A 23,930-nucleotide genomic window follows, 5' to 3' on the forward strand; every position below is an offset into this window, starting at 1 on the left:
TTCAAATTTACTATTCACGGATCCACAATTTTCACTTTTCAACAACTTTTTCATTAAAAATGGGTCCCACAGTACTATTCACACATTTAAAAATTATTTTACTACAGTGTTTTCAGTTTTCAGTTTTCAATTTTCAGCTGTATCCAAACAGGCCCTAAGTTTGTGATGATAAAATAATGCATTGACGCAACATTATTGACGTAGGCGGCACACCCACGGTATAATTGGACTTGACTCAACACAGCACTTACATTCATAACTTCATTGATCATTCTCATTCTCATAGATTTCTTTGTAAACTTATCTCTTCTCTCTGCTCGGATCAGCTTCTTCTGATTCAATGGCGCACGAAGTCATTCTCATGGGCATGGGTAACCCTCTCCTCGACATCTCAGCCGCCGTCGACGAACAGTACTTGCAAAAGTATGTTACACCCACCAACCAATTTTAACAGCTCTACCTTTATCGCCTAGAAAAATTTGAAATTTTTTTTTTTTTTTTTTAACGTTTTCGCTTTGCTTTTCTTAATTTTGCAGTGTAAAACAGTACAAACACTTATGTTTCGTGTCTGATCTTTGCATTTACTGCTTCTAATGTTAAAACTACTTTGACTTGTCTTTGTTTGGAGACTTTAATCATTTTATTAGGCTTTTGTTTTTAGCAAGTTCAGTTTTAGATATTAGTTAATTTTTACTGAAGCTTGGATATAGGGTGAAATTGTTCAATGTAGCTGGTGGAATACAACTTTCTCTCACATAAACGCATTTCTTAACGTACTATTTTAAAAAAGTTTTGATACCATGTTTGTGAAAAATATAAAAAAGTGTAAAAAAAAAAAGTCGGTTGCTTTTTAAAAATGTTTTTAAAAATATTTCCTAAATCAATGCCGCAAACTTTTCCCTTAGTTTATTGCTCACATATTACATTTATCAGTTCCCATTTTGGTGGAGTTGGGAATTGCTGGAACAGCCCACAAATTACTAAATTAGTCACAATTGTTTATAATGTTAATTGTATGGATCCTGCGTTGATAATTTGGGAAACTGTTTTTCAGTTAAGTTTTTTTGGTGAGGACATTGTGATGGTTTTTTCGGATAATTTCCTCGAATAACATGTATTGAAAAAGATTCTTCCTGGTTCCGCCAATCCCTCCAAGGATTGGAACATGGGATAGTAAGGAGAGCTCATGGGTGCTGGTAGGTTTTTCTGTGACATAGTAGAAATTTTAATTAACTGTTGAAGACTTGAAGTTGCATTCAAGTACTGTCCTCGCAAAGTAGTATGCTTTTGCTACCCAAGTCATGATTAAATTAGAACATTATTTACATGCTTCTAATAAGCTGATTTCCATAGTTCTTCTATTCCGCTCCACGATATAGCAATTGAAACTGCTGGACAAATACTCATGGAACAAAATAAACACTTGTGCAATACTCATAGAACAAATATTAACACTTGTGCTGTCACTACACACACACACACACACACCATACAACGACCTTATGATTATATCCCATTAATGATCTTATGTAACTCAAGTGAATTATCTATAGAAAATTGCACTCAAGTAAGTCAAATCAAAATGAGATTAAGCCATGTCAACTTTAACATACTACATTTTTTAATTTATCACCACTCATATCACCCCTTCAAAATTGATGACTCATTATCTCACTGACTAAATCTTTACAGATCAACAGTAGTAATGCCCATCTTATAAAGTCTTTTCATCACTCCTATTATATCTTATAAATTGATGGTTATAATCTCACTGCCTGAATCTTTAAAATATTCAACAATTGTAGTACCCATCTTATACAGTACTAATTAGATCTCTGGTAAAGTAAAATTCAATCAAATTCAATCACATCCAATTCAATATTCAAGCAATTCTCATTTTCCATGGCCCAAGATTGAACATAGCTCAAACTGAGAACCACCACATCAAAAACATAAACAAAAATTAGCATTACACTGATCTTGACATAAAAAGAAATGTCTTACATTGGCACATGCTTTTCCTCTGCTACAATGCATCGTTCGACTTCAGGTCATACCTGTTACAGAAAACACGACCAGCCAATCAAACAATGAAACTGTATTTCTTTTCTCNAATGCCAAGAAATTAAATAAAATATCAATAACCTAATTAGTTAATAAGACCAAAACTAAAATCCAATTCAAAATTTGAAAAATGGAAAGATTTGTACAAGTTATACCTTTCGTCACCAATACCATTTTGTGGAAAATCATTATCCAATAGTTAAAATACAATTGACTTCTAAAAGTATATAAAACTAAATCAAAATAGAATAGACTTTGCAGTTGCACCCCTTGCATCATTTAGCCTCAGCCTCCCCCTCCCTTTACCCTTCTATGAAATGAGAGGATTTGCCCTCTCCCTTCACTTTCTCTGATATTTTATTTAATTTCTTGGCATTAATGTTATTTTCGTAATTCAATAATTAAGCTTTGATCCAAATCAATTAGGGTTAAGATTTAGTCCTAGTAGTTTATATAAGTGTGCTCTTGTACTCCTATAGAGATAAGTTCATGATGAATTTAATTTTAGCTGGAATTTTTCCACTGGCTTGGTTTGATTCCTACTTAGGTGCTAATTCATAGTTTTAATTTCTATTCTTCTGATCTTGTTGATTTTTAATCCCCTTTGAGAATTTGTGCTGCATAAGTTCTCGTATCAAAGGTGTACATTGTTCTAAATCACTAAACCCCTTTGGTTCCACCAAAACCTACTTATAAAAAAAAGTGGGCAAGATTGAGGAGGGAGAGCACAAAAAAGTTGTGAAATTTCCTTTTTACCCTCACTTAAACTATTTAAATATGGAAATAATAGTATAACTAGCCTTTTCTCACATGCTCAAAGGTGCCTTTTTATTATTTTTATATTTTTCAATTAAAGGTTTGTTTTATCTAATTATTATAATTATTGTTAACTCACTTCTCATTATATATTTATAGATGGGTTTTTTTTGGTAAGTTACATACGCACCTAGTGATGAAATTTTAAAAGATAACCACCTCTCCACCATTCCTATTTTTTTCTATCACTTTGCCAAATTTAAGGATTTTTATTTTAACAATTTTTATTTGTAGTTTGAATTATGTCCTGTTGGTAATGAGACCACCAAATTCTACGCTCTTTATAATTGGGTTTATTTGTTTTTAAAATTTTAATTTTTATTAGTATGTTATACATGCATCCAATGGGTGTTGAGCCCACAAAATCATCCATAGCATGTATAAGGGGAGGAGTTGAGGTTGAGCTAGAGCACATTGGGCTCTCTTTTAAATAGCATAAATTAGATATCTATACTTTTCTTTCTCTCTCTGCTTTCCTTTCTACTAGAAAACATGAGGGAGTGGTGGACTCTCCTGTCCTCTATGTCACTCATACTTTCCATCCCTCCTACGAAACAAAGTATAAACAAAGACATATATACACTTTGATTAAGGAATAGTATCTTACTAGCTTAGGTATTTGAGAAACTGCAACGTGACATAACTGTTATTGTCATATTTATGGAGCTTAAGAGTTTTTCCCAACTCTTTTCATCAAATGGGCACCGAAATGTACATGGTAACTTGCTTAAAGATTAGGAATTTCAATATAAGCTTAACTTGGATACTTCTTGGATCCCCCTTCACATCCGTATGAGAATTTTTCTGTAAACTATTCTTCTTTACTTTGCTCGACTATAGACCAATGTTAAATGTATGTCTCAGGTATGAAGAAATGGCTAACAATCCCAATGTGGAGTACACTGCTGGAGGTAATGGATTCATTGCTCAAATAATGAAATTCAAAAATTGTTTTTCTATTTGATTTCAGTAGATAATATTGATCAATGATGAGTTCAATTTGATTTTATTATCTGCAGGTGCTACTCAAAATTCAATCAGAGTTGCCCAGGTACATTATTACTTCCTTTTGAGGGGAGTGGAAGAATTCAGTAGTATTATCCCTTTGCTCAGTAAATGAGTTACCCTTTGCTTTTGCAGTGGATGCTTCAAATTCCTGGTGCAACGACTTATATTGGTTGCATTGGCAAGGACAAGTTTGGAGAGGAGATGAAGAAGAACTCAAAGCTTGCTGGTGTCAATGTAAGTTTTCTTTTCTTCTTCTTCTTTCACTTTTTTGATTTTGCATAAATATATTCTTAAGCATTGGGCCATAGAGTAGTAATATTGCCAATGTTATTTAATACATATCAATCAGGTTCAATATTATGAGGATGAATCTACACCAACAGGAACTTGTGCTGTCTGTGTTGTGGGTGATCAAAGGTTGGTTGCTCAAACTTGCTGTAAAATTTTCTCATGCTTCCTGATAAACTGTTGCCTTGCATCTTCCCCTTATTGTTTAAGCAAAGCAAATGTTCTCAAATTTGTGCATGGCTGGATTAATAAGACTTATTGTTGGCTGAATATGTAGGTCACTTGTTGCTAACTTGTCGGCGGCAAATTGCTACAAATCTGAGCATTTAAAAAGGCCAGAAAACTGGGCATTGGGTACACTTTCTGCCTATGCATTCTTGTTTTATATCTCCTTTGTCTAGGTAGTCATTCTTGTAAACCGACTTCCTTGTGAAACCTTGTTTGGATAGTTGAGAAGGCCAAGTATTTTTACATTGCTGGCTTTTTCCTCCCCGTATCCCCAGACTCCATACAGCTTGTTTCTGAACATGCAGCTGCACATGACAAGGTATAATGAGACATATTTGGAATCCTCTCTTATCAACTGGTTTAAGTAGCTTCTGAATGAGAAATCTTTAATATCTAATTTTTTTTCTGCAGATCTTCATGATGAACCTTTCTGCTCCATATATCTGTGAGTTCTGCAAGGATGCATTGGAGAAATTTTTGCCGTAAGCATTTTTATCATCTTCTTTTGTGGTAATAAGTACATATACATATTGACATAGGACATGCCTTCTTCGGGGTTCAGGTATATGGACTTTCTTTTTGGAAATGAGACAGAAGCAAGAACCTTCTCAAAAGTTCAAGGCTGGGAGGTAATGGTTGCTTGGTATCAGATTTTACCAGATTCACTGTTTTTGTTTTAAAGTTTAACATGCTTGGTCTGTTCTTGACCAGACTGAAAATGTAGAGGAAATAGCTCTAAGACTTTCCCGATGGCCTAAAGCATCAGGAACACATAAGAGGATAGTTGTAATTACTCAGGGTGCAGATCCTGTAGTTGTTGCTGAAGATGGAAAAGTGAAGAAGTTCCCTGTAATATTATTACCTAAAGACAAAATTGTTGATACAAATGGAGCAGGTATGTGTTGTCTTGTGCTGGTAAAAGTTTCAAATGTCAGAATAGACTAGCTTACTCTTCTACATGCAAATAATTGTCAAAAAGTTAAATCATCTAGAGCATTCAATGAAAAAGGTCATTATCACCATTTCTGTCTTTTCATTTCCTTACAAATTATACCCGTCTATAAATATATCATTGAATTGGCAAGACTCAAATAGCCATAAGCATCTGCTTTATTTATTACTTTCATTTCCTGTTTGGCAGATCAGAACAATTGAAAGCACCAATCTAAATTAATAATAATAATAATAATGTTACTATGGTTTTACCAATGAATTTAGGGTACCTTTTTCATACTGCTTTTTATACCCCATGAATAAGTTTGGTTTGCTCATTGACATTAAAATCATGATTGTGCAAGTACCTGATGGCCTTGATATAACTTAATACATGAAGGCAGTAAAGTCATGTACCAGAAATGTTTGTTTAACACCACACAAAGAAGAAATTGAACCTTTTTTTATAATTAATTAACTTGTTAACTTATGTTTTGTAGGGGATGCATTTGTTGGAGGATTTTTATCACAGTTGGTTCAAGAGAAATCCATTGAAGAGTGTGTGAGAGCTGGCTGTTATGCAGCAAATGTTATAGTTCAGAGGCCTGGCTGCACATTCCCAGAGAAGCCTGATTTTAATTAAGTGGCTCCTTATTTCCCTGCAGTTCTGGGTATTGTTTTGGTTGAGAATCATATTACTCTTTGTATTTTTAGAATAACTACACTCATGAAAAAGAATTTATGTGGCCAACCTTGATTAGTCTATTGAGTATTCCTAATTGATCCCAAAAATTTGGGACTAAAGCTTGTTATTATTGTAGTATTAGAAGAATTGCATGCTAAAATATCCTCAATAACTGAGGCATCTAGTATGGAATTTTGATACACAGGAAAAGGGAAAACAGAAACTTATATACTTTACCTTGTGATGAGTCAAGTATGTCAATGTTCAATGGTTAATTTAATTTGCCAGATGGGACAAGAAAATTCCCTTCCTTTCTGATTGAATTGATCAATAAATGAAATTGCTTATCACAAAATATAACAGGCAATAATATTTTTTTCTTTTGGCAGAATAACAGGCAAGAAATTAAATGTTCCTGTATTATTATTTTTATTTTATGAGTTTGGGCTTACATTCAGTATTTTTTTAACTGGAATCTTCTTTTGTTTTAATAAGAAATTGCCACATCACCCACTAGCTAAATAAAAGGTAGAGATTAAAACTCATTAGTACTTGTCATTGTTATTTAAAACAAAAGGAGGTATTAATTCTTTGCACGTCGACAATGTAATAAGATGGCCCACTCTCTAGCACGTAAGGCAAAATCTTTACCTTTTATGACTGTCTGGATGGATGTTGTGCCACCAGACCTTGTATCAATTCTTCAGGTTGACTTGAATAGCCTGCCTTAATAAAACGTCTTTGACTTGTTTCTCAAAAAAAAAGAAAAAAAAAAGAGGTATTTAATTAAAAAAAAAGTACTGAAAGTAAACTAAACCCTTATTTTATATTGAACCTAAATTTATTGGCATCTCTAGATCTCCATGAACAAAAATCTCATGAATTCTTTGGGTCAGTGGACTACTAACATTGTGGCTCTGCTGTTAATACAAAAACGGCATGGTTTGCCATAGATTTTATTCATCTCTTGTTGCTGGGGTTTCCCTCTTCAACTCTCCCACTCCAAAGGGAAATCTAGGGTTAAATATCCCCCATGTTGTGGTTATGTTGATAATACAAAATATAATCTCGAAGTTGGATTTTTTCATGGCTAGCTAGAGCATCTGCACGCTTATCCCTTTCTCGACATGCAGGGAGGAAGCTAGGATTTCGAATGAGGGGAGGCGAGATATACTCAAACCCAAATGCTTAAAAAATTTGTTATAACCCAAAGACAACCATGTGTTTTATCCAAGCAACTTATAAAAGAATACATACATACATACATACATACATATGTGTGTGTGTGTGTGTGTTTATCCCAAGCTTCTTTGCAGAACTTCATCGAACACTTAAGCTGTAATTATCCTATGCTAATGCTTTAAGATAAATTTCATAAATCATTTAAAACCTAGATAAAAACCCACAAAAAGAATCAAAATTTAATGAAAATTTGAATAAAGAAAGTGTACTTTTTGTGAAAGCATGGAAGTATTAAACAAAAATGGAGCATGAAAACTAAAAAACAAGCTTTATATATTATATATTTTGCTTTTTCTCATTGGGCCGGGGGGGGGGGGGGGTGGGTGGGCAATGCAAGCATAGTTTCGTCCCTGTCGACATGGGTGCTTAACTTGAGTGCTAGGTATCCTATTCATCAGCTTCCTGCAGAAATCAACAAGAGGATGCATTACTACTTTCCAAAAAAAAAAAAAAAGAGGATGCATTACTCTGCACTAAATATCAGCAATATTAACCATCTCAAATAAGACTATTATGCCATGTTAAGCAAATAAGAGGTAAATATGTTTGGCAAGATTATCAGCCTAATTTTATAGAGCAAGGCCACCACCATGCCTATATCATAAAAAAATGATTACATAAAAAGGATTTTGAAATCATTTTTAGAGTCTAACTAAACATAGTTAAAAACACAAGCAAAAAGTGTTTTTCCATGCGTTTTATACAAAACAAACGAAGTCCAATGGTGACCTCTAGATGTAAAGGCCTAACCCAAAAGAGATAGGAGAAAGGCCTTTCGACAGAGTAGTGGAACTAAAACTAATTGACCCAATAGTAGTGCAGGTTTGGTCACTATATTGATGGCCCTTGCGTATGCACAACTTGGGGACCAGAAACATGGGCAGCTCACTTCCTGGCTCGTTGGGGCTTGGTTGTAAATGGTCTGGCCGGTCCCCATCTCAGCTTCTGCCCTTATATGTGAATAAGGCCCTTGCGAGAGATGGTCTTAGCCCCAAACCTTAATGTATCTCTTTATTTATTTATTTTTTTTGTGAAAAAAAATCTTAGGTAATTTATATATAAAAACAGAAGCCTTTCCCTATAATTAAGATGGTGCTGTCACATTAGAAAAACTGCCCACTTAAAAACTAGTCATGATCACAATTTAAAAAGTCGAAAGCCCGATCGTTACACAGTTTTAAGCCTAACAGTTTAAAAATTAAGAGAGACTGAGAGACAATCGAAGAAGAAGAAGATGATTTTCCCATAGCACAATGATGTGGTACTAATTTCTTCTAATTTTTTTTTTATGAATTTAATTAATAAAATCCATCCTTAAAAAAAAAAAAAAAAAGCATCATAACAGCCTTTAACTACTCTTGTATCTTTCACCATCAAACACCTTCTACTTATGCCTTCGTCAACCTTTCCAAACGACTCTAACCGAAATTATTTTTTAATAGATAAATTAGTTTGAAATTGGGGGGGTGTTGAGTTTAATTATATTTTTGTACTTTCCTGGAAACACCTCTACTTATCTATAAATAAAAGTTGTTAATTGGTTACTATTTGATAATTGAAAAGTCACAGTTTGATATCAATTTCTCAATCCAATCAAATCTCTAAAAATCTCCTTTAAAATGGATTGAACCGACGGGTAGAGAGAAAATGGTTTGCGACCAAGCAAAATTCTCTCTCTTTCCCAACATTCTGGGCCCTGAAATTTAAAGACCCAAACTTTATAATACTAAGAAACAGAATTTCTATAGTACCAATTCCGCTCCAATAAATTCAACGGTACTGCTACTACCATTTTTAACCACCTCCGCCACCACCCCCGTAGCGCGTCCCGCTCACGCGCCAACAACGTCGCGTGAACCCAACCAAACCTCATTGAAAACACAGACCACCACTCTCTCTCTCTCTCTCTCACTCTCTCTCAGCCTCCTCAACTCCAAAGTCAAAATCAAAAGCAAAAGCAAAGAAAGCAAAGAAAACACTAAAAATCAAAGCAAAAACAAATTTAAAGAGATTTGATTATTTTTTGCAAAAAACACACCGACATGAGCGATCATCATCACCAGCATCTTCAGCAGCTTCGGCACGAGAATCTCCGAACGACGTCGCAGCTGTTCCGCGAAGCGACGTCGTTGTTCAGGTCGAACCTCGCCGCCTTCCTCATCCTCTCGCTCCTCCTCTTCTGCTTCCGCTCCACCGTCGAGGACGGGACGCGCCACGTCACCTCGTTCATCGACCGCGACCCTTCGCTCAAGGCCTTGCTCTCCCGCCTCGACCTCTCCGGCTCCCAAAACCCCCACGCGCCGCACGACTCCCACGACGCGCCCGACGCGCACCGCCACTCCTACCAGGACTCCCTCCCTCGCCACCTCCGCCGGCGGAGGCGGCCGTTCCTGCACCTCACTCGCGTCGGAACCCTAGACGATGACTTCTTCTCAGGCGACGACGACGACGATCGCACTCCTTTTGGCTCCAACCGCAAGGCTCCGATCAACGGTACTTTCCTCATTCTTAACCCTAAGGCGCTAGGGTTTTCGGATCGGGTAATCGACCACGGGATCAACATCAACGAGATCGTCCGCACCGGAATCACATTCAGATCCGAGCGTTTGTCTCTTTCCGATAACGGCGACGAAAACGACGAGCAGAAAGAGGAAGAGAACGAGACGATTGGATTGGAGAAAGAGAAAGAGAAAGAGAAAGTTAAAGAATTGGACAGAATCGTGGATTTCCAGTTCTTCCTCAGAGGAGTGGAGCTCAGCCGCCGCGACGCCGCGACGCTACTCTTCCTTGTGAGTTTTCTCTCCGCCGCTTACGGTTGGGTGATTCTAGGGTTTCTCGTTACGTATTCGTTGGTATTAGGCATTGTTTTCATTACTACTTTGAACGATCTGTTAGGGAGGTATAGTTCATTTCTCGGTACAGTTTGGGAAGGTTCAAGAGTAGGGCTCAAGAGACTCTCAGGGTTTATCTTGATGAGATGGGCGGTGAGAGATGCACTAACTCAGATCCTAGGGTTATGGTATTTCGGTGAAATTGAAGATCAGTACTCGTTTTTTAAGCTCTTCGTGAGGTTGAAATTGATGCCATTTTCGATTTTGTCGCCATGGATTAGGGGTTATGAGAAGGAGATTTCGGGGTTTTTGTTTGCCTGGTTTCTGACCGATACTTTAGTGGCTTTTATATTTGCTGTGGATGCTTGGGTTGCCATTGTGGATTCGAGGAGGACCGGAAGGGAGATTATGAAGGAAGGTTGTTATTTGATATCAACCATGTTAAACCAGGCTATACAGATTAAGTGTTTCGAAGCTATATTTTGTGGCTCGTTTGTGCGGTGGGCTCTTTCTCGGATTTGTGGAAAAATTTTGGCCATGGTGTTTCAATCCATTGTGGAGGTTTATTTCATGGTGGCTTGGCTGGTATTTTACTTTGCTGTGAGGTATAGGGATGCTAGTTTGCAGGGGAGGAGGTTTGGGAGAAGAGAATTGGAGGGGTTGATTGAGGGCCTAAGATGATAGTTGGTGCTAATCGGGTGTGAGACTTTCAGCTCTACGAGGCTTCAATGGTATCGCTAATATTTTTATTAGCGGAAATCTTTTGGTGCTTTGTGTGTTCCTGTTTTGCAATACCTTTGATTAGCACGGCCATAGTTCGGTGTTGTCACCATCAGCAATGTTTGTACTTGTATGTACTTTTTATCACGAGGCAATATACTACTTGTGTATATTTGTGCATGAAAATGTTTCATGTGTATATCTTGTGGCGCTCATTGTTTTAATGCCTTGCAATTATGCAATGTTTCCTGCCAGTAATGGTGATGTAAGAACTTGCAAATGGTCGTGATTTTTCTCATTGCAGAAATTACTTGTGCTGTTATACTACAGAGCCTTCATGTTTGTAGTCATTTTCCATTTATATCCTGCAAATGAGGATGCGTAAAATAGAATGATAATTAGCAGAAAGAGGCTGGACTTCTGAATTGTTGTTGTTTTCTGCTGGATTTTTTCTCTCTTTCTTTTTGGTCAGTTTCCATCACTTTGTTGTAGTTTTGCATGATATATGGGCTTCTCTGGATATATTTTTCTGTTTACTTAAAAAGCCACCACCTTGGTTATATGCTAATCTTTTGCCTGCAGTATGCTAATTGAAAATGAGAAAAATTAAAGAGAAACTAGATAGGAATTGAGAGTAAGTACATCATTGTTCATTGTACCAGTTTATTTTTTTCATACTTTTATGCAGCTTTAGATATGAAAGGCATGCTTTAAGAAGTTCTTATATTTATCTTAGGATTGGTCAATCACAATTTTAGTAATTCTAGAAGATTGCATGAATTAATTCTTGGGATATTTGGAGTAGGGAAAATTTATATTGTTAAAGACTTGAGATGTGGGAAAATTGTAAACTTTGAGTTCCAGCGGTTCCATTATGCTTTTCTCTTAGGATTTTTGGATATTGCAGGAAAGATATCTTGAAAGGTTTGCGGTGAATTCTATCAGAATTGAGCCATCAATAAAGTCACTAAAGCTACTTTTATAACTTTCGGATCAAGGAAGTCCAGTGTGGTGTGTGCTGATAAGTTTGTTGACTTGCCTCTACCAGATTGTTGCTAAGATTTTATCGTTTAGACTGAGGGAGGTCTTGTGGTATTCTGTCTTGCCCTCCTAAGGTGCTGCTATCAAGGGTAGGGGAATTTTATATGTCTTACAAATAGCTAATGATTTCTGAAAGATTGTGAGAAATTCAATCAAGAAGCATGGTGCTCAATATTTAAACTAGAACAGATATATGATCTTATAAAGATTAGGATCGTACTTATCAAAAAAAAAAAAAAGATTAGGATCGTGTTTTATCAAGAGAGTCTAGGTGCTAGGTGGGGATTATGACTAAATGTTGTTTTTTTTAACCATTCTTCCTGTTCTGATGAATAGTTTGGCAAATGGGCGGTTTAACACTATCACAGATATTCATCACAGGTACCCACTGTTCTCTTTCTTCATATAACCTTTGATGGTCTAAAGAGGAGAAAAAAAGATGGGGAGGGGGTGGGGGGATTCTGGGGGCTGAAGCCCCAATTTCATTATCCTTAAATGACTTCAAGTGTGTATCTAAAAAACTGAAAGCTAAAGTTGAGTGCAGTAAATTTCACCATATATAATCAATGGAACATGCTTGACTCTTACTTTCCAAAAAAAAAAAAAAAAAATTTTTTTTTTGAAGTAGAAGAAGAAGACATACTTGGCTTGTCATAAAAAACATGGCATGGGGTTGAGGTCAGTTTTATCAAATTATCCTTATCCAATGAAGAAAATGAGCAGTATCAATGACACTGCAATTCCATGGCCATTTGAGAATGTGTTTACAGTGTTCAATCATGGTAGCAAGGATTGAAGTTGACGTTGGCTTTCTGAGTTATGTGACTTATGACAGAATGAACGTAGGTTTCTAGAAAATTTATCTTTCCTTTTCCTGGGGAAATTTTAGTGATTGCCCATTACTCTGCCTATGGTATGAGCGTGGGTATAAACCATCAGCAATCCCCCCTTCCCTTAATTTCCCCTTCTCCCTGCCATTAGGGTTACACAAAAGAATTGTGAATGAGAAGAAGCTGCAATTTCTGAATGGATTTGCTCAGCTCCATGCAGTCCCTGTAGCATGGAGGGAGTGATCTTCTAGGTGGTTCTGGGCTGGAATCTATAGTCAGTTGATAGGCTTCAAGCTATCCTGGCTTTGTTGTTCCATACACTGTCCTTCCCAGTGAACTAAGCTCTATGCCGTCCCTTGTTATATTGAAGGAATTCTCTTTGGGGTCTTACATGGGGAAACCTTATTTCACACCTTGTTTTCAGGAAAACGTAGCTATTTCTGTTTTTAAGCTGTCCTTCAGGCAAAGCAAGCAAAAAATCTGCTTCTTATTTGACGTATGTTGTGGAGGTTGGTTTCCATCATGCCCTCTCTAACCTTTTCCTTTATTTATCAAAAAAATAATTGGTTTCCATCATCCTGTTGATCTGACAAGATATATGTTAGTGAGTAGATAACTGGCAAGGCAACCTTTCAGGAGATCTGTTTATTTCCCTACCCTTCCAATATCACATGATCAGGTCTAGAGTGAAGGAAGTATCTCTAATTTGCTGGGCAGCATGCTGAGAACCAGTTCATCTGCCAAGTGGGTTGCAGTTACAAAGCAGCTGTTTTATTTACTCAGTCAGTGTCTGATTAGTTGCTGCTTCTTGGAGAGGATCATGCCAGATGAAGTGTTAAAAAACATTTTTTTTTTTCCTTGCATCATGCACAAGTTAATTGGGACCCCTTAGGAGCTTCTTTCCTTTTAAGTTGACATGCCACATTAATGAATGCTAAGGGTAGCCCCGCATTCAACTGGTTAGAGTTTTTAGGATTTTCTTCTAGAAAAGTTGAGTCCCTAAAGTCTTTGGACTAAATGGCATCTCCTCCACATCATAAAAAGGGTGAAGGGTAAGGGGTCATGGGGCCAAATCTGAATGGGCTTCTGAGTTATATTTACCTATCAAAGAAACCGAGACCGAAATGGAATTTAGTTTAGTTAGGATTTACCTTTCCCTTTAAAACCCATGGGTTATTGATGGAGAGCCTTGTGGGGTGTAGAAATTTGCATTGTCTTTAGCAATCAGTTTGCAGATATATCTCTTTTTTCTTTGTGGATGAAGTTGATTTCTTAACTAGGAATGCTTGAGAAGCTGGGGAACCATTAATTTAAAAATTATATCACAGCTCATGGGCTTTGTCAACTGCATTGATTGGGTTTGGGTTGTGGCTTAAGACCTTTGGATATGTCTTTGTGGTAATCTGATTACACACTGAAATCTTCTTCCTTTTTGTCATAATGTTACTCAACTTTACTTCTTTGCATGCTCTTGCTAAATTAAAAACAGGATGTTTGGAAATACTATATGTTTATCAAGTCAGCTTGTGATGAAAGATAATTGTTGATAGATAAATAAATTCATCACGTTTAGATAGCATTTCAGTGAGTCTACCAGGATGGCTTAAGTATTTTTCTAAAATAAGGTCAACTGAAGATTTCAATGTATGATGACTTTGTGCGATGGCTGTATGCAACTCAGTAATTGTTCTGAGCGTATAGTTTGGATAATCCTAGGGATCTTGATTGTTATAGGAAGAATAAGATAGTTTTTTTTTTTGGAGAAACGAATAAGATAGTTTCTGTTTGTCTTTTTTGTTCACTGTGCACACATGCGCACATGTACATCCACATTAGACGTGTAAGAATCTACATCACATAACTACCAGCCAACCAGCTAATTTAGTGGTAGTTTTAGTTGGTGTTACTAGTCGTAATAAAAAAAGTTGATGTTTCTAGTTACCTAGTTGATACTAGCAAAATCATTCCTGTATTATTTTTCTTTTGGAAAATTTTCTTATCTTGTATTGTAGCTTCTCTACTCACTACTGGAAACTAATTTAAATTTAATGGTTTTTCTTCTTCACAAGCTTACAAGATATCTGACCTTTTCTACCACTGATTCAGTTCTTAGATATGCACATGGAACTAAAAGTAACTGTTTTGATTGCGTCTTGGCTGTCTCATTTGATATGGGTTTCTTTGCTGCTAACTTAATTGTTTAGTTATCATCTTTGGAAATTCTGCTTGGGATTATGCTAATAAAAAAAAAAAAAAAAAATTCTGCTAGAGATTACATGGGAAAACGTTTCGATTAAATGGGTAAATTGCAATCATGGGAGTAGGCAAGGGGTTTCGTGGACATCACCCTTATGTAAATTTTCACTTGAAATCTATAACGTAGAGAGGGATTGATAGGCTGCACACAGCGTGGAGTACCATGAGTATAATTTGTTTTATTGCTTTACTGTGTCTCTTTCTGGCATAAGGTCCTCATCTATCATTTCTCTATTGCTGGTTGTGTCATGGATTCTGTAATTAGTGCTACAGTGTTCATTTTTCGTTTATCAAATGTCTTCTTTGGGTTTGCCAATTTGCAAAACTGAAGCATTTTTTTGATAGGTAAAATCTGAAGCTTTTGGTAGAAGAAAACTAACTTCACTTCTCTCATTCACTTGTAAAGGAGCAAAAGTGAATTTCATGTGTCTATGACTTGCTAAATCATCAGCCATTTTATTATAAGCTTCCCCATATAGAGGAAACTCCAAAGCTTTTCTGCTTAAATCATTACCTGCTTGGCCAGATTTTCTTCTGAGCATTTTTCTTGCCCAGAATATAAGAATTAGTTGCAAATGTCTTTTGACCTGTGCATGATGTAACTTGAATTCTCTTAGCCTACAATGGTAGATTTCTTAACTTGTGGTTGGAACTGTCTTCTTCCAAGATGTCCAACTCCAAGCATGTATTCTCTTTTGCACCATATCTTGTCCCGTACATGATTTCACAGAATTAGATGTGGGTGAATAACTTGAATTTGAGGGGACAGGTTAGTGATACTGGACAAAATTTTATGGTTTAGGGTGGAAAAACCTCTGTTGTTACCTTGAAAATTTGTTCTTGCCCATGATTTCCAGTGACATCTCCAAGCGACTTCAGTGTTAGTAGCTTTGCTATGGACCACTTAAGTACTTACAATAATGTAACATGTTTTTTCGAAACTCATGCTAGACTAGTTTGTTGCATTGCAGCCCCCTCTTCATTTCCATCAATCCCAAATTTCAGTTCCAAAATGTTCTTTGACATAGAACTGAAACTTTTGGAACCATTCATGACTTTCACTGTTTTAAAATGTTGTCATGTCAGTGAGTGGGGCTTGATCTGCAGAGGACCAGCTCCGATACTTCAGCTCTGGTCTCGTTTACTAACTATTGAAAAGAAAGAAAAAGACACATTTACTATGTGTAACAACGGGTATTATCTTGCCCCCCAGTTAACATTTTACATTAAGAATTCCCATGCAGAATTAAATTTAAAATTCTTAAACTAAATTATCTCACTAACACAAAATAAAGGATTACATTAGTGAGCTGGAGGATATTTATTTTACAATTCTACATGGTATACAACATTATAATGGCTACATATCAGCATCGTCATTAGAACATCAGCCTCATGAATCAGTCAAATTGCTCTCAAGTTCCCTGTTGATGAATTCTTAAAGTCGAAGAGAAATCCTTCGATCGTCTGGAGAGCTAGCGCAGCGAATGACATTGAGGAAAAGGTTTTCATCGCAAGGGATGCAGAGTTTTGAGTCAGTAGTGAAATCATATTCATCTTGAGCCTGATCCAGCAATGCCCTGAAGAGTGGGTGATTGAGTAAGTTGATTTTGATTACAAACCTCTTATAGTTCTCACCCACATACACTACTGAGTGACCCTTTGGGACATCTTTTGGAATGGAATGCTCTTCATGTGTTGAAGGCCACAAAGCCCATTGACAGCAGTACTCACAGGCAGCACAAGGCCCAACTCTACTCCTCCCCATCTTTCTCCACTTGTTCATGCATGCCCTCAAAAGCTTCCCCTTCATAATCTTAATTTCTATACTCATAGAGTGAGAGAGACTCAGAGAGAGAATGTGGGGGTGATAAAACGAAAATGAATGTATATATAAGGGTGGAAATGAAAAAAGTTAAAAAAAAAAAATACTATTATATTTTAGAGCATTAAATGGCTTGGTGACTGGTGAGCTATACATGAGCAATGATATTATTTTTCAAAGCGCGTCCAATAAATAATTATAGGTGCTGCTTTTATTCTGTGTTGTACCATTCAGTCCTTTATAGTATCACACTTTGATACGAAACTGTACGAACATGCTTAACATGATTAGTTACAAGTTACTACTATAAAGTAGTATATAAATATACATCTTTCTAGCAAGTTGTCTTTCTCTCTATCTTGAGTTAAGAAAGTATGGTTATTGATCATTGATGATATTTCGAAGTTCACGAAGTTAAAGACCCCACAACCACAAGTTGGCGGGGAATGGGGATGGAAAAGATAAGATATGAATGAGGGATGGGTTAGTCTTCTTGGGCACAGTGCGATCTCACTTTCCTAATACGAAGTTAGAGCATCCACAGCAGTGGAGCTAAAAATTTAGCTTTTTAACTCCACCAAAAGTTACTTTATCTATTATACCTACACACATGCTGCAGCAGTGGATCTATTTTAGCTTTCAACATAATAAAATAATATAAACATCACAATAAAATAATATATCTACTACAATAAAATAAAATATCTACTACAATAAATAACAATCACAACCACCTGTAACTGTCACCGCCACCGCTACAGCCGCCGCCGCCGCCCCACCGCTGCCGCCGCACCACCGCCGCCGCCCCGCCGCCGCCATCAACTCTTCCATCTATAATCAATGGAACATGCTTGACTCTTACTTTCCCAAAAAAAAAAAAAAAAAATTTATTTAAAGAAGAAGAAGAAGAAGACATACTTGGCTTGTCATAAAAAACATGGCATGGGGTTGAGGTCAGTTTTATCAAATTATCCTTATCCAATGAAGAAAATGAGCAGTATCAATGACACTGCAATTCCATGGCCATTTGAGAATATGTTTACAGTGTTCAATCATGGTAGCAAGGATTGAAGTTGACGTTGGCTTTCTGAGTTATGTGACTTATGACAGAATGAACGTAGGTTTCTAGAAAATTTATCTTTCCTTTTCCTGGGGAAATTTTAGTGATTGCCCATTACTCTGCCTATGGTATGAGCGTGGGTATAAACCATCAGCAATCCCCCCTTCCCTTAATTTCCCCTTCGCCCTGCCATTAGGGTCACACAAAAGAATTGTGAATGAGAAGAAGCTGCAATTTCTGAATGGATTTGCTCAGCTCCATGCAGTCCCTTGTAGCATGGAGGGAGTGATCTTCTAGGTGGTTCTGGGCTGGAATCTATAGTCAGTTGATAGGCTTCAAGCTATCCTGGCTTTGTTGTTCCATACACTGTCCTTCCCAGTGAACTAAGCTCTATGCCGTCCCTTGTTATATTGAAGGAATTCACTTTGGGGTCTTACATGGGGAAACCTTATTTCACACCTTGTTTTCAGGAAAACGTAGCTATTTCTGTTTTTAAGCTGTCCTTCAGGCAAAGCAAGCAAAAAATCTGCTTCTTATTTGACGTATGTTGTGGAGGTTGGTTTCCATCATGCCCTCTCTAACCTTTTCCTTTATTTATCAAAAAAATAATTGGTTTCCATCATCCTGTTAATCTGACAAGATATATGTTAGTGAGTAGATAACTGGCAAGGCAACCTTTCAGGAGATCTGATTATTTCCCTACCCTTCCAATATCACATGATCAGGTCTAGAGTGAAGGAAGTATCTCTAATTTGCTGGGCAGCATGCTGAGAACCAGTTTATCTGCCAAGTGGGTTGCAGTTACAAAGCAGCTGTTTTATTTATTCAGTCAGTGTCTGATTAGTTGCTGCTTCTTGGAGAGGATCATGCCAGATGAAGTGTTAAAAAACATTTTTTTTCCTTGCATCACGCACAAGTTAATTGGGACCCCTTAGGAGCTTCTTTCCTTTTAAGGTGACATGCCACATTAATGAATGCTAAGGGTAGCCCCGCATTTCAACTGGTTAGAGTTTTTAAGATTTTCTTCTAGAAAAGTTGAGACCCTAAAGTCTTTGGACTAAATGGCATCTCCTCCACTTCATAAAAAGGGTGAAGGGTGAGGGGTCATGGGGCCAAATCTGAATGGGCTTCTGAGTTATATTTACCTATCAAAGAAACCGAGACCGAAATGGAATTTAGTTTAGTTAGGATTTACCTTTCCCTTTAAAACCCATGGGTTATTGATGGAGAGCCTTGTGGGGTGTAGAAATTTGCATTGTCTTTAGCAATCAGTTTGCAGATATATCTCTTTTTTCTTTGTGGATGAAGTTGATTTCTTAACTAGGAGTGCTTGAGAAGCTGGGGAACCATTAATTTAAAAATTATATCACAGCTCATGGGCTTTGTCAACTGCATTGATTGGGTTTGGGTTGTGGCTTAAGACCTTTGGATATGTCTTTGTGGTAATCTGATTACACTGAAATCTTCTTCCTTTTTGTCATAATGTTACTCAACTTTACTTCTTTGCATGCTCTTGCTAAATTAAAAACAGGATGTTTGGAAATACTATATGTTTATCAAGTCAGCTTGTGATGAAAGATAATTGTTGATAGATAAATAAATTCATCACGTTTAGGTAGCATTTCAGTGAGTCTACCAGGATGGCTTAAGTATTTTTCTAAAATAAGGTCAACTGAAGATTTCAATGTATGATGACTTTGTGCGATGGCTGTATGCAACTCAGTAATTGTTCTGAGCATATAGTTTGGATAATCCCAGGGATATTGATTGTTATAGGAAGAAGATAGTTTCTGTTTTTTTTTTGGAGAAACGAATAAGATAGTTTCTGTTTGTCTTTTTTGTTCACTGTGCACACATGCGCACATGTACATCCACATTAGACGTGTAAGAATCTACATCACATAACTACCAGCCAACCAGTTAATTTAGTGGTAGTTTTAGTTGGTGTTACTAGTCGTAATAAAAAAAGTTGATGTTACTAGTTACCTAGTTGATACTAGCAAAATCATTCCTGTATTATTTTTCTTTTGGAAAATTTTCTTATCTTGTATTGTAGCTTCTCTACTCACTACTGGAAACTAATTTAAATTTGATGGTTTTTCTTCTTCACAAGCTTACAAGATATCTGACCTTTTCTACCACTGATTCAGTTCTTAGATATGCACATGGAACTAAAAGTAACTGTTTTGATTGCGTCTTGGCTGTCTCATTTGATATGGGTTTCTTTGCTGCTAACTTAATTGTTTAGTTATCATCTTTGGAAATTCTGCTTGGGATTATGCTAATAAAAAAAAAAAAATATTCTGCTAGAGATTACATGGGAAAACGTTTCGATTAAATGGGTAAATTGCAATCATGGGAGTAGGCAAGGGGTTTCGTGGACATCACCCTTATGTAAATTTTCACTTGAAATCTATAACGTAGAGAGGGATTGATAGGCTGCACACAGCGTGGAGTACCATGAGTATAATTTGTTTTATTGCTTTACTGTGTCTCTTTCTGGCATAAGGTCCTCATCTATCATTTCTCTATTGCTGGTTGTGTCATGGATTCTGTAATTAGTGCTACAGTGTTCATTTTTCGTTTATCAAATGTCTTCTTTGGGTTTGCCAATTTGCAAAACTGAAGCATTTTTTTGATAGGTAAAATCTGAAGCTTTTGGTAGAAGAAAACTAACTTCACTTCTCTCATTCACTTGTAAAGGAGCAAAAGTGAATTTCATGTGTCTATGACTTGCTAAATCATCAGCCATTTTATTATAAGCTTCCCCATATAGAGGAAACTCCAAAGCTTTTCTGCTTAAATCATTACCTGCTTGGCCAGATTTTCTTCTGAGCATTTTTCTTGCCCAGAATATAAGAATTAGTTGCAAATGTCTTTTGACCTGTGCATGATGTAACTTGAATTCTCTTAGCCTACAATGGTAGATTTCTTAACTTGTGGTTGGAACTGTCTTCTTCCAAGATGTCCAACTCCAAGCATGTATTCTCTTTTGCACCATATCTTGTCCCGTACATGATTTCACAGAATTAGATGTGGGTGAATAACTTGAATTTGAGGGGACAGGTTAGTGATACTGGACAAAATTTTATGGTTTAGGGTGGAAAAACCTCTGTTGTTACCTTGAAAATTTGTTCTTGCCCATGATTTCCAGTGACATCTCCAAGCGACTTCAGTGTTAGTAGCTTTGCTATGGACCATTTAAGTACTTACAATAATGTAACATGTTTTTTCGAAACTCATGCTAGACTAGTTTGTTGCATTGCAGCCCCCTCTTCATTTCCATCAATCCCAAATTTCAGTTCCAAAATGTTCTTTGACATAGAACTGAAACTTTTGGAACCATTCATGACTTTCACTGTTTTAAAATGTTGTCATGTCAGTGAGTGGGGCTTGATCTGCAGAGGACCAGCTCCGATACTTCAGCTCTGGTCTCGTTTACTAACTATTGAAAAGAAAGAAAAAGACACATTTACTATGTGTAACAACGGGTATTATCTTGCCCCCCAGTTAACATTTTACATTAAGAATTCCCATGCAGAATTAAATTTAAAATTCTTAAACTAAATTATCTCACTAACACAAAATAAAGGATTACATTAGTGAGCTGGAGGATATTTATTTTACAATTCTACATGGTATACAACATTATAATGGCTACATATCAGCATCGTCATTAGAACATCAGCCTCATGAATCAGTCAAATTGCTCTCAAGTTCCCTGTTGATGAATTCTTAAAGTCGAAGAGAAATCCTTCGATCGTCTGGAGAGCTAGCGCAGCGAATGACATTGAGGAAAAGGTTTTCATCGCAAGGGATGCAGAGTTTTGAGTCAGTAGTGAAATCATATTCATCTTGAGCCTGATCCAGCAATGCCCTGAAGAGTGGGTGATTGAGTAAGTTGATTTTGATTACAAACCTCTTATAGTTCTCACCCACATACACTACTGAGTGACCCTTTGGGACATCTTTTGGAATGGAATGCTCTTCATGTGTTGAAGGCCACAAAGCCCATTGACAGCAGTACTCACAGGCAGCACAAGGCCCAACTCTACTCCTCCCCATCTTTCTCCACTTGTTCATGCATGCCCTCAAAAGCTTCCCCTTCATAATCTTAATTTCTATACTCATAGAGTGAGAGAGACTCAGAGAGAGAATGTGGGGGTGATAAAACGAAAATGAATGTATATATAAGGGTGGAAATGAAAAAAGTTAAAAAAAAAAAATACTATTATATTTTAGAGCATTAAATGGCTTGGTGAATGGTGAGCTATACATGAGCAATGATATTATTTTTCAAAGCGCGTACAATAAATAATTATAGGTGCTGCTTTTATTCTATGTTGTACCATTCAGTCCTTTATAGTATCACACTTTGATACGAAACTGTACGAACATGCTTAACATGGTTAGTTACAAGTTACTACTATAAAGTAGTATATAAATATACATCTTTCTAGCAAGTTCTCTGTCTTTCTCTCTATCTTGAGTTAAGAAAGTATGGTTATTGATCATTGATGATATTTCGAAGTTCACGGAGTTAAAGACCCCACAACCACAAGTTGGCGGGGAATGGGGATGGAAAAGATAAGATATGAATGAGGGATGGGTTAGTCTTCTTGGGCACAGTGCGATCCCACTTTCCTACTACGAAGTTATAGATATTGTAAAATATAGACTACATCTCTTTCTTCAGATCAGATGAAGATTGGTTTTGAGTTGGTTCAGAACCATGTATATTGATGATGCCGGAAATCTCACCAGTGAGTTGCATGATGCTTGTACGCTCAAAACGATACCTGCACAACAAAAAAGAGAAGACCTAACAGAGAGCACCGGTGTGGTGCCGGTCAAATACCCTCCGAAGGTCAAGTTAGAACTTCTTTCAACTCTAGAGTGCTAGAGAGGGGTTAATTATGCGTACCTTGATTTGTGAGGGTATTGGGGCTTTTATAGTAGTCGAGGATTGACCTTTTTCCTTGGAGCAGAAGTCTTTTCCTTATAGGACTCCTCATTAGCGTAGATTGCGGGATCCTTTCCTTATAGGACTCTGATACTGGGCGTGGAATACAAGCAACTTCCCTATTACCCATGCGTGGTGACCAAGTCATGGTTTTCATAGAACCGTCGACCTTGAAACCGTCAGCTTGCATTCTCCCCTTCAGCCGAGTTGGCGTCAGCTTCTTGCTACACTGAGTAGCCCAGGAGCTTCGAATTGCTGTCGGTTAGACCTGGAGCATTCAGCCCATCGGTTTGTCTTGCTCCCGTCAGCATGCCTTCTTTCGTTACGTTAGCCCATAACGTCCGTCGTGACTGACCTGTCAGCCAAAGCAGGAGCTGACGGGTTAAGCTCATGGTACCTGCTATAATTCTTCCATATCAGTTGCCCCCTACTCCATATCTCCGTCGGCTGTTCCTGACGGGTTATGGAGTTTTCATTCGTCACTACCTGTCACTTTGACCAGGAGAGAGAAAATAATTACAGCTGACACCCCAGTATTAAATGTTAGGACAAGTGGCGTGCTCGGATTGGTTCCGTGTCTGAATGTGGGCGTCGCTTCGTCTTCCGTGCGTTTTCTTATATATATATATGTGGCCCACCTCTCCCTATTTTCACTATTTCACTCACTGATTCCTGGAGAGCACATCCGTCGCCTATATTCCGTCAATTCTACCAACATTCCTGTCGTCACTTCTTCAACCGTTACTCTCTGAAAACTTGTAAGTTTCCTTTCTTTCCTCGCATACTTTCAATTATCTTCTTTAAAGTGAGGTCGTCAACCTAGGTGCTTAGTTTACACCCGTCACTTGTAGGTAAATGTCGAGTGACGCGTCGAGTGACCAGCCGTCGGTCCACGAAGGAGCGGGCTACGACGAGGTGTTTGGTTCAGGCTCAAGTAGTGAGTCTGAGAGTTCCTCCTGGTCGTCAGAGAGGGAGACGTCAGCCCATGTTCCCGTCGAGGAAGTAGGGAGTCAGGGAAACGGCGGCCAAGAGGAGGAAGTAGGCGAAGAGGGTGAGGTTGGATTAGGAGAGGGGAACAGTGACGGGGATGAAGGCGACGAGGAGTCTTGTGAAGGGGATTCTGAAGGTCCTGGAGGTAGT

The 23,930-nt window shown here is 37.4% G+C and overlaps 4 protein-coding genes across 5 annotated transcripts; 2 read left to right on the forward strand and 2 right to left on the reverse strand.

Moving 5' to 3' along the window:
- Positions 1-227: 227 nt before the first annotated feature.
- LOC136068762 (adenosine kinase 2-like) lies at positions 228-6,337 on the forward strand. 2 transcript variants are annotated; one of them, XM_065776309.1, is made up of 12 exons: positions 228-442; positions 1,400-1,425; positions 3,721-3,791; positions 3,900-3,931; positions 4,021-4,122; positions 4,238-4,305; positions 4,454-4,530; positions 4,626-4,723; positions 4,816-4,886; positions 4,967-5,033; positions 5,116-5,299; positions 5,838-6,337. In XM_065776309.1, the coding sequence occupies exons 1-12, from the start codon at positions 341-343 to the stop codon at positions 5,978-5,980; spliced, it is 1,041 nt and encodes a 346-aa protein (XP_065632381.1). In that variant the 5' UTR covers positions 228-340; the 3' UTR covers positions 5,981-6,337. The 2 variants fall into 2 exon arrangements, with proteins under 2 accessions (XP_065632381.1, XP_065632380.1); XM_065776308.1 differs by lacking the exons at positions 228-442; positions 1,400-1,425 and having other exon boundaries at positions 3,697-3,791.
- Positions 6,338-9,202: 2,865 nt separating this feature from the next.
- On the forward strand, positions 9,203-11,161 carry LOC112025323 (uncharacterized). Its single transcript, XM_024057974.2, has one exon. The coding sequence runs from the start codon at positions 9,307-9,309 to the stop codon at positions 10,774-10,776; it is 1,470 nt and encodes a 489-aa protein (XP_023913742.2). The 5' UTR covers positions 9,203-9,306; the 3' UTR covers positions 10,777-11,161.
- Positions 11,162-15,949: 4,788 nt separating this feature from the next.
- LOC136068745 (indole-3-acetic acid-induced protein ARG7) lies at positions 15,950-16,818 on the reverse strand. The gene has a single exon (XM_065776279.1). The coding sequence runs from the start codon at positions 16,774-16,776 to the stop codon at positions 16,381-16,383; it is 396 nt and encodes a 131-aa protein (XP_065632351.1). The 5' UTR covers positions 16,777-16,818; the 3' UTR covers positions 15,950-16,380.
- Positions 16,819-20,745: 3,927 nt separating this feature from the next.
- LOC112025259 (indole-3-acetic acid-induced protein ARG7) lies at positions 20,746-22,014 on the reverse strand. The gene has a single exon (XM_024057916.2). It carries the CDS (start codon positions 21,956-21,958, stop codon positions 21,563-21,565), a length of 396 nt encoding a protein of 131 aa, XP_023913684.2. The 5' UTR covers positions 21,959-22,014; the 3' UTR covers positions 20,746-21,562.
- Positions 22,015-23,930: the final 1,916 nt, after the last annotated feature.

The sequence above is a fragment of the Quercus suber genome, unplaced genomic scaffold (assembly GCF_002906115.3).
Source record: "Quercus suber isolate HL8 unplaced genomic scaffold, Cork oak 2.0 scaffold_132, whole genome shotgun sequence".
Taxonomy (NCBI): domain Eukaryota; kingdom Viridiplantae; phylum Streptophyta; class Magnoliopsida; order Fagales; family Fagaceae; genus Quercus; species Quercus suber.

Excerpts from the sequence above, each read along its gene's own strand:
- LOC136068762 (XM_065776309.1), top strand. The coding sequence starts at position 341 with ATGGCGCACGAAGTCATTCTCATGGGCATGGGTAACCCTCTCCTCGAC. Across the intron at positions 4,123-4,237 it reads CAAAGCTTGCTGGTGTCAAT|GTTCAATATTATGAGGATGA; the intron begins GTAAGTTTTCTT and ends CATATCAATCAG. Across the intron at positions 4,724-4,815 it reads ATGCAGCTGCACATGACAAG|ATCTTCATGATGAACCTTTC; the intron begins GTATAATGAGAC and ends TTTTTTCTGCAG.
- LOC112025323 (XM_024057974.2), top strand. The coding sequence starts at position 9,307 with ATGAGCGATCATCATCACCAGCATCTTCAGCAGCTTCGGCACGAGAAT.
- LOC112025259 (XM_024057916.2), bottom strand. The coding sequence starts at position 21,958 with ATGAGTATAGAAATTAAGATTATGAAGGGGAAGCTTTTGAGGGCATGC.
- LOC136068745 (XM_065776279.1), bottom strand. The coding sequence starts at position 16,776 with ATGAGTATAGAAATTAAGATTATGAAGGGGAAGCTTTTGAGGGCATGC.